Source organism: Diadema antillarum, unplaced genomic scaffold, assembly GCF_040938485.1.
Source record: "Diadema antillarum isolate AM-2024a unplaced genomic scaffold, OU_Dant_1.0 seq00000512_RagTag, whole genome shotgun sequence".
Taxonomy (NCBI): domain Eukaryota; kingdom Metazoa; phylum Echinodermata; class Echinoidea; order Diadematoida; family Diadematidae; genus Diadema; species Diadema antillarum.
In genome coordinates, this window is record NW_027271466.1 from 77,782 (window position 1) to 93,026 (window position 15,245).

The 15,245-nt window shown below is 38.2% G+C and overlaps 1 protein-coding gene across 1 annotated transcript; it reads left to right on the top strand.

The window, feature by feature from the left end:
- The first annotated feature begins 5,317 nt into the window (after positions 1–5,317).
- LOC139734155 (uncharacterized) lies at positions 5,318–14,483 on the top strand. Its single transcript, XM_071644960.1, has 8 exons — positions 5,318–5,330; positions 6,633–6,869; positions 7,813–7,890; positions 8,455–8,739; positions 9,203–9,421; positions 12,802–12,953; positions 13,611–13,875; positions 14,473–14,483. Exons 1-8 carry the CDS (start codon positions 5,318–5,320, stop codon positions 14,481–14,483), a joined length of 1,260 nt encoding a protein of 419 aa, XP_071501061.1.
- The last annotated feature ends 762 nt before the right edge of the window (positions 14,484–15,245 follow it).

Genomic DNA, 15,245 nt, shown 5'->3' on the forward strand with positions numbered 1-15,245 from the left:
TTTCTTCTAACCATAATTAGATAGGTATATAGCGTGAAACATTGTTCAAAAAGCCCGGACCCGACAAAAGATTGTGATTCAGCATGATTCCTGGTTGGCATTCTGTATATAAGCAGGATGTGCGCAGTGTACTCAGTATATCCGAACGAAGAGTCGCTACAATGTTGCGCAATGTGATGTAGAATGTACACCTTTGTACCTTATAATACGCTTCGTTATATCAAAGCTAGATCATTGATTTTGCAGTGTTGCTTTACATACTAGTCTATGTAAAAATGTCTTGCATTGCCAATAAAAAGACTTGACCTGGGCTAATTCCTAACTTTTCCATGTACATATAAGACACACACACAAACAAACACGCACAATTAGTTTAGGGGATGTTCTAAAGTGCAGATTTTGGACATCCTTTCCCCGCTTGGTCACTTCGACGCCACCTCGCTGGTCATACCTCCCCCAGTCATGAACACAAACCCACACCCTTGACTACCAGTGGCGGATCCAGGGAGAGGGGCGCACCGGGCGCACCGGGTGTCCCCCCCCCCCCCCCTTTAATTTCCAAAGCGAAAAAAAAATGATATAGCTTCAAACGGCAGTTTTTGGACAGTAAAATGTCAAATTTTTCAAGCTCGCTCGCTCCTCTCGCTCGCATTTAGTCGTAATGCCATTCTCTTGAAGTTGCTGCCAGTAATTGCCGGCAGTTACGCCTGGTGCGCCCCCCTTAATTTCCAAAGCAAAAAAAAATATGGCTACAAACGGCAATTTGGGGACTGTAAAATGTCAAATTTTCAAGCTCGCTCGCTCCGTTCGCTCGCATTTAATCTTTATGCCATTCTTCTGATGTTGCTGCCAGTAATTGCCTGCAGTTGCGCCCGGTGCGCCCCCCCTTAATTTTCAAAGCGAAAAAATGGCTAAGAACTGCAGTTTTGGGACTGTAAAATGTAAAATGTTCAAGCTCGCTCTCTTCGCTCGCTCGCATTTAATCGTTATGCGATTCACCTGATGTTGCTGCCAGTAATTGCCAGCAGTTCCGCTCGGTGCCCCTCTCCCCTTAATTTCCAAAGCGAAAAAATATGGCTAAGAAAAGAACGGCAGTTTTTGGACTGTAAAATGTAATATTTTCAAGCTCGCTCGTTCCGCTCGCTCGAATGTAATCATTATGCTCTCCTGATATTGCTGCCAGTATTTGCCAGCATGACAGTTGCACCCGATGCGCCCCCTTAAATTCTAAAGCGAAGAAATATAGCTACAAACGGCAGTTTGTTTGTTTTTTACTGTAAAATATCAAAATTTTCAAGCTCGCTCGCTCGCTCGCTCACATTTTAATTGTTATTCGCAATTCTCCTGATGTTGCTGCCAGTAATTGCCGGCAGTTGCGCCCGGTGCGCCCCCCCCCCCCCCCTCCCCACCTCCTTTATTTCCAAAGCGAAAAAATATGGCTCCAAATGGCAGTTTTGGGACTTTAATGTCAAAATTTTCAAGCTCGCTCTCTTCGCTCGCTCGCATTTAATTGTTATGCCATTCACCTGACGTTGCTGCCAGTAATTGCCAGCAGTTGCGCCCGGTGCGCCCCCACCCCCCTTAATTTCCAAAGCAAAAAAATATGGCTACAAACGGCAGTTTTTGGACTGTAAAATGTCAAAATTTTCAAGCTCGCTCGCTCGCTCGCATTTAATTGTTATGCAATTCTCCTGATGTTGCTGCCAGTAATTACCGGCAGTTGCACCCGTTGCGCCCCCACCCCTCCTTTATTTCCAAAGCGAAAAAATATGGCTCCAAATGGCAGTTTTTGGACTGTAAAATATCAAAATTTCCAAGCTTGCTCTCTTTGCTCGCTCGCATTTAATCATTATGCCATTCACCTGATGTTGCTGCCAGTAATTGCCAGCAGTTGCGCCCGGTGCGCCCCCCTTAATTTACAAAGCAAAAAAATATGGCTACAAACGGCAGTTTTTGGACTGTGGTTTGAAAATGTCAAAATTTTCAAGCTCGCTCGCTCCGCTCGCTCGCATGTAGTCGTGATGCCATTCCCCTGATATCGCTGCCAGTAATTTGTCGTTTCACACCGTCATTCCATAATCCATTTATAAGGGGTACAACCCTCTCCGGCACTTCCACACCCTCCCCCACCCTTGCTCGCTCCCTCGCATACTAACCCCCCCCCCCCCCCCCCAAGATGAAATCCTAGCTACCGGCACGCCGGTGCTCTTTCCCCGCTTGGTTTCCCTAAAAAAAAACCAGTAAAAGTTTAGGCATTGAGAGCTTCCTAATATTCAAAATGTCTGTCCAAAAAATCTCGTAAACATTTAGTGTCAAAACGCACCCCCCTTGACAAAAAGCTGGTGACGCCCCTGTAAGCTTACATAATAAACATTCTTTTCTGCAAATTAAGGGCCAGTTAATGTAAATTAATGAGCGTGATCTATCATGGAATCCACGGAGGTCACAGTCGCCTCAAAAGTGCGCACCGACTAGCTGACGTTCAATTATCCTATATATAATTATCGTTATCGCTGTCATTAACCTTGGTGATGTGGTGGCGCTAGTTAAATAGCGTCTATTTCCTTGACGTTCGATTTGGCGACATAGATTTCTACACCTCTTTTTACACACATCATAAATAAACACAAAATTCAAATCATAAGAATGACAATAATCAGGAAGGGAAAACGGAGGAATTGATAAGAAGTAACAGACCCTAACAAACAAGGAGAATAATTTCTGAACAAAATTGAACCCCTGATTCAGCAAACAGCACAAAGAGTCAGGTTGTCTGAGGTATAACCATGATGTATCGGCATACAATCGATAATACTCTGGCTAGAATTGTATTTTTAAGTGGGCCTAGTGTTGACTAGAAAATCCACTTCAAAATCAAAATAGGATTTGATATTTACACCTACTCTATCCTATTTTGGTCTATCAATTGAATATTTCGTCCATCATGTTTATTTTCTCTCTCTCTCTCTCTCTCTCTCTCTCTCTCTCTCTCTCTCTTTTTTTTTTGGGGGGGGGGGAGCATAACAAGAAGCACATGCTGGCTACCTTTAACTATCCGCAAGTTTGCATATCGATATACCAACTGCCATAGTATTAAGTTTACTTGGTGCAGGTTTTTTCACACTGCCCCCCCCCCCCCCCCGTTTGGACGAAAGAAAAGCAATAGCATAAAGGAAGAAATATAATGGATGAAACATGTAATGCTCCTTTCCTGCATAGAACCCAGGAGACAAGATTGTTTTTTGTTGTCGAAAATGTTGCTTTCTCAAATGATAATTTCGTCTCTTGATTTGCACAATCTATCATCTCCATGCACAAAAACAGCAATGAGATGGTAAGTCGGACAAGCTCTTCAAAGGCGAAAAGGGCTAAACAGAGGGTACTTTATTTATTTATTTATTTATGTATTAATTAATTAATTAATTCATTCATTCATTAATTCATTAATTCATTCATTCATTCATTCATTTTGGTTTGCTTATTTGTTCTTTTACTTTATTTTCATATCGTGAATCAAAGAACACAATTTCGTAAAGATCAAGCAGGCATCTGCAGCTGCACACTTAAAACATTGTATAATAACAGATCCAAAACCCCTAAACTACTGAGGGTATATCTTAGGATCTTTTACAGAACAAACGGGCTCAGTTGTCAGAAGAGTTTTCAGAATGATATCTGTAAATCATTAAACAGACAATAGAATGTGACAACACGTTTATCAGTCCATATGATTTGAAGCTTTCATTCCACCTGATTTATGAGGTTTTCGCTGAAGTACATGTATAATGAGAATGACATTCGTGTTAACGAGTCTGATAGATGATCTGGTTCTAGTTTCATTCTGAGAAGAGAGATCCTTTGGCATCTGGACTCTTGAACTTTTAAAGTGAAACTGTTCTTGACAGAATCCCTTTGATGAACCTCGTGGATTACATTAAGTGATATCATAAAGGTCTGTGTTTTCCTGATACCCTGCGACAGAGTGATTTGTATAGGGTGTGTGTTCTCTAAACGACCCAGTTTGATTCACCGTGACGGGTTGCGCCATGCTGTCTTTTACTACAGTGTTATGAATGATTATTGTAGGCCTAAGAGTTTTGCTGGAAGATAGGAGCTGTTCATTCTTCCCTAGTTGATGCTTTGATGAAGTTCGGCTAGTGAATCAAACATGGGGACTTACGGCAATGGCGTCTTTTTCAACAAATGGATATTTGTGATCATACTCTCTCTCCCTGTCTCAAATATTTCAAGCTTGATAAGTAAGTAATACTATTTTAAAGTTTTGTACCTCATTCAGAAAATAAAGATGTTGTCCGCTGGTTTCTTGTTGACTCCCGATGATTCTGCAAAAATTAATTGTTCTAAAGTTGCCTCTGTGTTGACTGGTACCCTTACAACTCTGTGGAATCCTATGCTGGTGTGTTCTCCCCCCCCCCCCCCCCCCATTTTTTTTTTTTAAATATCCAAAAGAGAAATTTCAGACAAACATTTAAACAGATGCACTCCGATATGCAACAGAAATGTGCCCAATCTGAAAGGGGGTCAGACAAGTTTTTGTTTATTTGTTTATTTGTTTTTTACCGTGATTCAAAAAAGAAGTCGTGCTAACGGTATGTCGTTGGAAAAAAGAAGCTATACACCTGCTCGTCAGACCCTGATTTAGGTTGCTTTATACATCTAGACAAAGTTTCTAACATTCTGCAAATGCGTTGGAAAGAACTTGAGAGGAATTATTCATCGGTCATATTCCACGTTTGTTTGTTGTTGTTTTTTCGCCCCTGCTGCCTTATTTCAGGTGACACTCTGGACTGTTCGAAGGGCCTAACATCCATTACGATCCAGGCAGATAGCGCTATACGTGTAGTTAATGACAGGTGGCAAATACAAGCACCCAAGGGTCAAAGAATCGTTCTACGGCTTCAGTCGATCAACAATCAGTACATGAAAGTCACTATCGAAGATAAGACATCAACCACCAAAAGTGAAGTTGTACTTTTGAATTACAAGAAATCTTCACCTATCTTCTCACTCGGCAGTAAGCTCAAACTTCGCGTGCGCATTTACAGCCGATTCGGAAATATTCTTTACCCAGTAAAAGTCAACATCACCGCGTCATGTTTAAAAGGTAAGAGAGAAAAACATACGAAACACTGTAAAACCACCAGAAGGTTTTAGTTAAAGATTTAGTCCATAATTTCTCTCCGTTGAGATTCAAACAGCGACGAATACCAAAATTTGTAAGATCCAGTTTGTTTTGATTGGGTCATGCATATTCGGAAGAGTGCCCAAAGCATACAATACACCATGTGCGTATACCATGCCTGCTTCAGGTGAAATAATTTTACAATTCTTTCACTACGGGCAAGGCCGCACACATTCGCTCTTATATATAGCATGTCTGAAGATATAAGAGTGATAATATCAAGATAAAGTTAACACCATAGGAAGACCGCTATTTCGAAACACTGGAGTACAGTGGATTTAGGTCTTTGAGACAGACAATGCTCAGGATTGAATGCTTTATCAATCTATCAGCTGATCAAAGCATCGACAATTTTATGGTATGAAGACAAATCTTGCTTGAAATTTAGATATTAGCATGACAGATATACGCAATTGGTAAATACAAGAATATCCGTTCGATGACCCATTCGATGATCCATCTCAGGTATATTATGCGTTTTTTAAATCTTTGTATTATTTGCTGAGACTGGTGGAATTTCGCTCACATTGTAGGCAACCCCCCCCCCCCCCAAAAAAAAAAATAGAGAGAAAATGAAAATGCATACAAAGAATTAAGAGAGCACCATATGAATAAACAGAACTATTACTCTGTGTCGATAGAATAAGAGATGACAAGAATCTTATGTGTAATAGCTGTGCAGGAAGTGATGTTGGGTGTTATCAGTCTAAAGATTGATGGATTGCTAACATTTATTTTCTTCCGCGATAGCTACTGTAACTTTCCAAAGGTTATTACATACACGGCCCTCTAGGGTCGCACCCCGTTGGTAGTGAGACAGTCACTCATAAATAATAATAATAATAATAGTATGAACACTTGTAATGCGCCGGTATCCATCATGAAAAGATGCTCATGGCGCAAGAAAGAGAGGCAGAGAGAAAAAAACCAGTGAAAAGGAGGTATGAGAAAAGGAATGAAGGAAATGTTTACAAAAAAGCTTGTCTAAATAACCAAGTTTTATATATGCATGACTTTTTTTTTATCAATCTCTAGATGCTCCAACGAAAGATGACTGGAAAAATAAAAGGGAAATAAACTCAGCAATAAAACCTTAAAACGTTTAGCTTAATGAGATCGAACAGATGTAAGAATGACTTATATACGGGCCTGTACGCGTTTCTGTTGTCCTCCTGATGTTTGAGTAATACTGCGTCTTTCATGCGTAGTGTGATAGAATAATCAATAGCAATTTTGAAATGAATATTTCATGAAATTTATTTTTAGGTTTTAATCTTATTTTATAAGCTTACTATTATAACGTTTGTATATTCTGGATTCATTTCAGACATATGTTTTTTTTTTATCATTATTATTTTAAACTGAACACGTATGCTTGGAAAGATTGAATGTGTAGTTATTTTGACATTTTTCCGTTGTGGTTCATCAGATGAGCCGGTCGTTGAGCTCATCGGAGAACGTTCCCCGCTCGAGGGTATCGTGGCGTTGAGATCATCTACGAACAGCTTTGTTTGCAGTGATGGCTTCACTGATGAGGCTGCTGATTCGATCTGTGGAGAGCTTGGTTTCCCGACATTTCAAGGGATTTCTAGCATTAGTTTACCACCCTATTTCAACCGGGATTTCAACGCAACAAAGTGGATCAAAGCTGAAAGATGTCCCCAGCGTAAGTGAATATGTTATACATTAATAACCCGTTTGAGTTCTTCAACGTTACAAGTTAAAGGAATGTAAAACAAAATTAATGTTAAAATGTATCCGAAGTTAAATGGTAAATGAAATGCAATAAGCCGAAGATTTTTTTTCCACTTTACGAAATATTAAGAACTTATTAGGTCCTACGTATGTACAACAGGAATAGAGATCGAGCATTGAGGGGGAAAAAATGGTTACAAGATATATGTTAAAGTTGTAAGGGCAAGAGGCAAATAAGGTATATTTTTTTCTTGAGAAGAAAAAACACATTTTTTCCCCTGCGGGTGGGGGAGGGTAACAGAAATATATCTATGTATCTATATATATATATATATATATATATATGAAAAATGGAAAAAAAGAAGAAATTCTGCTATCTATATTTTGTTGAACATTAACTGAAAATGGCCAAAAGCTTTGCATGATACGCAATTAGACAACAAGGAGAGAAAACCATTCAAGAGAAAGAAGCGATGTTATTCTTTGGTAAGACACCGATATTGTCCTTAGACATGTTTCAAAATATCAAATATCGTTCGTCCATTTCTTTAATTTTAAACATTCAGTTTCTTCTTTGTTTTTCACAGTAGGGATAATTCTCATCTGTGTTGAAATCGTTCACGATGCAAAGGGGTTACAATAGAAAATGATATGTGCTGATGTTTATGTCACTGTTGGAAGCATTGATATCATGCATCAAGGTGCTGCAAATGGAATTTCTTTTCGAAGTTTTGCGTTTTTATCGCAAATATATCGTTATCCTCCAAAGCACAACCGATATTATCTCTATCGAATTCTTTTTAAAGACTTCTTTTTCATTGTTGCTTGTTCCCTGTAGAAAGTAAGGAAATATCGTAAATTTAACGACTGCCTAATCTGGCGTGAAGTTGCTCTCTTTTAATTTCGTTGCACAGATTCGCAAAATTTGATGTACTGTTCATGGACAACTGCCGAATGTCTTTCTAGAAAAGTTGTGCAGCTAAGATGCCGAGGTGTGTAACTCCTATCAATTATTATTATTGATCTTACCTGTGCTTCATTTGAAGAAATTTTACTCTCCTCATGTTGCATACATAAGCTATTCAGCGTGTAATGTAATGCGCCAATCATTATCGACTAATAAAGCCAATAGAGGATTATACTAGTAACGTGATGGAGTTATCAGCCATACAGTAATTCATACTCTCACAGACATGCAAAATATGAATATTACAGACATAATGACGTCACAGTCACCATGACAGCCATCATGAAGAGTTAACCTATGTGTTATTTTACCTCTAATAGACGCCATGTTTGGAATTTTGCAAACGTTCCTCGCCTTGTGACAATATCGAAGGATCATATCGTGAAGAAAATCAGTACTCTCATTTTCATCATGTTTCTCAGGGTTTCTTTTCGTTAAACTCTCCACAAACGTATCAATTTCTTAAATCAATAGAGTACGAAGTATACAAACTCTTAGCTTGCTTAAAATAGTCATCATTTCCCAAGGGGAGAGATGATTTGACTTGATCTAGATGTTTACCCTTGCTCTCTATAATCTTTCGTCACAGAACCAGGGTATCTTGGATGCTACACGAGGCGGCCAAGCTCACCAGACAAGTCATTCATTCAAAATCTCACTAGACATGACGTCCAGTCAAATTTACAGTGCGTCTCCATTTGTGAAGAGGGGGAAGAAGACGCCGATATAGCTGTCATACACCAAGGCGCATGCGTGTGCGTCCCATCAGACACATTTGCTATCATGTCCTCTTCTCAAACCAATCTTCACGAGTGGTCATGTCCGAGCATGGCGGAACTGAAACACAAACCTGATCTGTATTATGCATTTAATGGTGACTATCAATGTGTCAATTGATTATTATCTTTCTCTAGATGTGTCTTACAGGTAGTTTTCAATAGCTTATAAAAATGTTACATAGCATAAAATATAATGGCAGTTGACCTAACAGGCTACCAATCAGATCAATACCACTGTAGCAAATCATACATAAGTACCTACATTGTCTGATAGATAATTTAGCAGCTATAACAGGATGCCATAACGATTCTACTTCAATGAGTAATTTACAGTAAAGTAAATCTAAAACAGACAGGATAGATTGCACAATATTAATATACACACCGTTATCCTGTTCTTCACAATGTTGAATTATAGAGATCTATGTGGTTGAAATGTGTTGTGAGCCGCGACAAAACAAATCAATTTTTAAGCCTGTGTTCGTTACTGAAGCTTGATGATTATGAAGAACAACGCTTTTAAACTTTTGCTTTTCAACGGTTTACTCTATTTTATAGTTTCCTATGGCTTCTGTGACCACGTCGATGATGTCCAAAACGGAAAATGGGATTCCAATAGCACGTGGTTTGGTTCCATGGTAACTCTCATTTGTGAGCAAGGATACGTCATCAACGGCAGTGCGACACTCCAATGTGTGGGATTACCTGGCCTGTCAACGTACTTCCCGGTTTGGAACGCTTCAGTCCCGTCGTGCCGGGCAGTCCAAACAACACATGGTTTGTAACACACACACACACACACACACACACACACACACACACACACCTACCTCACCACACACACACACACATACATACATATATGTATATATATATATATATATATATATATATATATATATATATATATAATGAATTCTCATTAAGAGGCAAGTCTTTCGCGTTAACAGAGTGGGCAATAATGTTGCGTTTACTTGTTTTGAAACTGGGGAGACTTTTAAAGTAATTTTGATGTACTCGCTGCAATCTAAGCAAAACGAACACACGAATGGAATAGACCCTACATGTACGCATGAACATAGTACCTACAAAATGGAAATATTTCAACATACAGTTCAGTGGGCACGCTAAGATTGAAAAATACTAACACATACTATCAAAATGGTACAATGTGTCAGGAAAGCTATTGGGTGGACGTAAGTGGTTTGTGAGAAGTACAACATGAACAATGGCCGTACACTAGTGAAGTTGTCACTCGACAAATATGAAATTTGTGGTTCGACATAATCAGACACTAAGGGGTTTTCATATATCAGTAACAGGTTACATGAAAAATGTAACAATAGTATCGATAACCGTGATAAGACCTAGCAAAGCTCTTTCGTAAGCTATGATCGGTACTGCAGTGCTTTCGACAGAATGCGTTTCTTAACGTAAGTCACTCCGAAACCGTATGATAGATTTGTATAATCCATCTGCCTTGTTTTGACGTCAAGAGCTCTTCAGCTTTACCTAATTTCGACAACGTGTGCCCTTTTGCCTACACCACTGTCTAGAACACAAGGCAACAAAGACGGAATAAGTCTACGCACACACTTTAGTCATGCGTGTAAAGATACCAATGTTTGATATAAAATATTCTATACAGGGAGGTTGGATCTACAGTTCTGCTCTGTAATACAGTTAGAGAGATTGAAAGAGGCGTTGGTCGAGATACATGCATGACTAAAATCATGCTTCCTGATCATTTTCAAATGTATTCAACTGCACTTTACTGCAGCACCATGCAGGGAAAATGCATTCCTGGTAAAGTGTAATAATTTGCTTCAGCATCTGAAAAGTCTCTGTTTCATTTGCAAGGGCGGGGTGTCTCACCAACGTAACAAGGGAAAAAAGGAATAACGATCTTTTACTATTTTACATTGATGCTCCGAAACAATTTCGAAAGAATTGTTATCCGGCATTTTGTGTAATGAATAGGTACCATCTTTTGTTATCTTTGTTTTCAATTGATCATTACCGTCACCTGCCATATTGACTTTCACGATAATAGATTTTGCTTGTCCTCGTATGTTCATTGTTACTGGCTCATTCAAATTAAAATTCGTTCTTCAGTGACATAATTGCTGCGCCAACAATACGTAGAAACACATTTTCTTTTGTCGTAGTTTAGTGGCGGTCATTAACAAAAACGGGTAACAATAGCTGTCTCAAAACTGAATCTAGGGGCAGGCCAGATCTTGTTGAGTGGGGTTACAAAATGATCTTTTCATTAACAAACATAAACATGATGTAGGTTCGTTTTAAAGAAGTGACCAGGCTAAAAGAAAATCAAACATTCTAATATATAAGAGTTTGGTATTAAAAAAATTACTTATTAACTTTATGAATAACAAGAAATAAACATGAACTACAAGCTTTATACATAATTATAGACAAGAAATAGTGACGGGATTGGGCTAGAGGTCACCCAAGGTTTGGATGGGGATTGCACAAACTAAAATATTAATTTCATTTAATAGGAAGTATACAAAATCTGACTTGAGTGACATTAATAAACTCGGAACAATCACGCTGTTGTTAAAATCAATCATGTAAAAATGCTTTTTAGCGTAATTATTGGAATATTGTGTGGTCCTGCTGGTAGGAGCATACTGATCATCGGAGTTGAAATATTGCAAGTGTTGAGGTAAATGATATGTCGCCATATTTACACCAGTACTTCTTTTGAAAATTAGATAATAAAGCAGAGTAAAAAAAAATGCGATGAAGCATCAATACTATCTCAGTCTTTCAGTAATGCCAAGTTTTTTTGTGAGTATTTTTAATGTATACATGGCCATTTGTTAACAATGTCTGTAATTCAGCCTCCGGGCTGCGAAAGATATTGATCAATAAAACACCATTTTCAATTCAATTCAATTCAATTCAAATCAATTTTCAATTCAATTCAATCAATTTTCAATTCAATTCAATCAATTCAAGTTTATCAACCGGCTGGCGGCAAAGTGACCAAGACAAAGGGAACATACGCGGCCTGATAGGTCTGCTTTCTTGACAGGATTGGTGTTGGCATACACGCTGGCATATTTCAAGTATGATGAAATGTACTTTCTTCTGCCTTTTTCTTGTTCATCTTCTTCTTCTGGGATTACCACTGTATCAACAGAAGTCAACAAAGAAATTAGGCTTTTACTTTCATTCCATTGAGGGTATAAGTAACAATTTATCACTTCGAATGTACGTTGTCGATAGGTGATTCGACACAATACAGAGCACCCGAACGCTGAAATTGTGTGAAAAATGTGAATGGAGGGGTTTTGTCTCCAAAGCGGAAACAGGAAATAAAACAGAATGTATAAGACATAAAGAAAGTAACACAAAAAAGTTCTCTAGATATGCTGGTGTAAACATAAATTTACACCAAAAAAGAAAACTGTCACGTCATTTGCCTGAGAGTTACGTGAAAATGAACAAATTGAACTCCTTAGTGTGATTTGTTTAAATCAAAATAGCTGTGGTCCTTTGTTAAATGAAATGTTAGTCTATTCTTTACAGTGCAGTACTAGTATTCCTTGTTTTGAATGGAAGAGTTGATTGTGTCGTTGAAATTCTAAAAGTATACGTGTTCTTTTGACAACTTGATAAAGATATAAAGAATTCCTAAAAAAATTGTATAATAGAAATGAAAAAAAGATGAAAAAGAACGCCAAACAAGAAATATTCCTCTAAGGAAGGAAGCTCTCCAAAGTGTAACTCAAACAAAGCAATCTATTAATATCAAATCCAAAGCTAACCAAATGCACTAATAAGTATCGTATGCTTTGAGACCGTACAACAAGCGTATGCCACTTTATCTATAGGATCACAGGCTCTGTGATATGCTGTTGTTCTCTTTCCATCCACTTAACTATAACAAAACATCCTTCTTTTCCTTACTTGAAGAGAGGCACAAACGCTAAGGACCATGATGAGCAATGCGAAAATGTGGTGATACACAGAGTGTATAAGAAAAAAAAAATCTCTTCTAGTGTAGCTCTTATTACTGTTATCAACACAGAGGTTTAAAGGAATCTATTGGACCATGTGGACTGCACTCGTACTCATACAATTGATTTTTAATTCAATTCTCTGATGATGTTCAACTTATATTGCAGAAGGTAATGAACCCACGACAACGTCATCATCGGGAATCCGAGAAACAGCAGCTATCACTTCCTCCTCGCTGGCGATGGGAATTCTTCTTCTCACGATGTTGGCTATTTGTTTCCTTCGACTGTGCATTAAGAAACGTGCCAACAATACAAACGTAATTATAGTCTCTCTATTTAATCTGGATTGGGGTTTTTTCTGAATCAAAATCTACATCTTTCAGGTTCAATTAAGCTGAATTGAAAAAAAAAAGAAAAGAAGATTCAAGGTGCCTCTTAGCATGGAGGTTGCTAAATTCAAAATTATGCGCTGTCAATACTAGTCGACGTCGTATGCATGACTATGGTTTTAAACTGACGGATATAATGAGTAATAACGATAGAGTGAATTATGAGTTTTTGCAGAAACTTAGGCCTGTTTGTTAATATTTTTATCGGTTGTAGACTTGCATCAGCCCCATGGTCAATTACCCTCGACCTTTCCCCTGACTCTAACCCTAATCCTGAACCTAATCCTAACCATGACCCAAACTCTAACCCTAAAGTCAACCATAACCCTAATCTTTACTGTAACCTTATCACTAACAAGTATTTAGCCGGGGGGGGGGGGGGGTGTACTCGAGGACTAATAGCCCTGATACATTAGTATCAATTGCATTTTCCCCTTATAAACTGGGGATGATGAAGTCATTGTTAACAAGCATGCACGAGATATAAATATCTCCTTGCTTTCGTGTGTGCTCTGAGCCATAATAGAATTTAAGCGACAATATAAAGTGTCCATTTTTTCTTTTATTCCTTATTCATGTTTACAGGACTGCGCTCCTAACGCGGAGACAAGTAGCGAGGGGATTACTCGAAACTCAGCTGACAATAGTTCACGATCTCTTCAGGACGTCAAGAAACAAGATTGCGAAAATGTTGCCACTGAGACGAAAAAGCTCTCCGTAGACAGGTCGGGTCCCGATCCCGAGGGTGTCATCTTTGCTCACTCTACAGAAACAATTGTGGATGAAAATAGTATTGATGTAGAGGAAGACTACCTGATTCCCAGTGTCGGAGTGCGCAGAGTTACAGGAGGTAAACTTCAGGGAGCTCGTAAAACGACCAAGACTGGTGACAATATGGAAACCCCATCCTGTCATAACACCACCAGAGAAGGTCGATCCAGTCAATCCAAAGCTGAACAGTACTCTCCTAGATACAAAGATCTGCAGTCATTCATGTACGAAGAAATAACTTCCGACCAATGCACATCAAATGCGCTGTCTCGTTCCGAGTGCACGAATATCAGTAACAGTAAAAATCGTGTCTGTCCTTCGGCTGGCCTTAATAACACATTTCATTCTCCATCTACTTGCTCTAATAAACCAAGAGAACAACAAACGAAGAATGAAGCAAAAACAGGTGAAATTTTCGATGACAAGTATATCAATTTGCCCCTGAGAGAAATAGGCCTATCTCATTATGAACTTGATATATCTCCTGAAACAAACCTTCCAAAGGGACAAAGTCGAAAAGCTGATTTTAATTTGATGCTGTACGAGAATTATTCATGGTGACCCACAACTGTAGAGTACGCTCGAATCTTGAATAAGTCCTCACATGTAATAACAGGTCAAAAAAGAACTCCTCGATTTCTTACATTTCTCTCTCTATCTCTCTCTTTACATTTAGTGACAATGTGAGAGGTGATTTCCATGAGCAAATACCTAGTTAATGTTCAATTTATCTTTTGTTCTAATACTATGATAACACTAACAATATCAGGGAAAATTTGAATAGGTCTTACAAAGCGATATGAACATTTAAAAGATGTAGGAGTTGAACATATCTTTTAAAAACCAAAGTGTAAAGAGTAGATACCTCTGTCTCCCTACAGATAATTATTTTAATGAGAACTCACGAATGTAATGCAATGACGTAAATTATTTCACCCCGAGTGGTGTCACTCGGGGTTCTTGATATGTGTGTATATACTTGTGTATATGTATGCTATTGCTATATTAAATTTTTTTTACCCTGTTCTTATTCCTTAGGTTCTTTTTTTCCCCTTTTTCTTTTTCATCTCTTTTATTTTCTTTTTCCTTTGTACCTTGATAATTTAGTTTTTATATAGTTTCGTCATTATTACTTTGTGTCCTATCTCCATTGAATGCATATCAAATTTACACTGGTATATTTTCTTGGAACCTGCGTTTACAAGCTTTGCTTTTGCGGTTCCATCATATTTCACAAGTTATAGAGAATTGTCTTATGTACATTACATACGCTGACACACTTTCTGTCCACGACCCGATTTATAACATATTTTGTATCTGCTTGGTTTGTATTCTTTTTAATGTATTTCGATGAAATGTATCCCAAGTGAAATATGAAAAAAAAAAATATGCTGGAACTGTTTGTTTTGTTTGTTTGTTTTTTATTGTTCCATATTCCACATTTCAACA

Excerpts from the sequence above, each read along its gene's own strand:
- LOC139734155 (XM_071644960.1), top strand. Across the intron at positions 6,870-7,812 it reads AGCTGAAAGATGTCCCCAGC|ATTCGCAAAATTTGATGTAC; the intron begins GTAAGTGAATAT and ends TTCGTTGCACAG. Across the intron at positions 8,740-9,202 it reads TCTGTATTATGCATTTAATG|TTTCCTATGGCTTCTGTGAC; the intron begins GTGACTATCAAT and ends TCTATTTTATAG.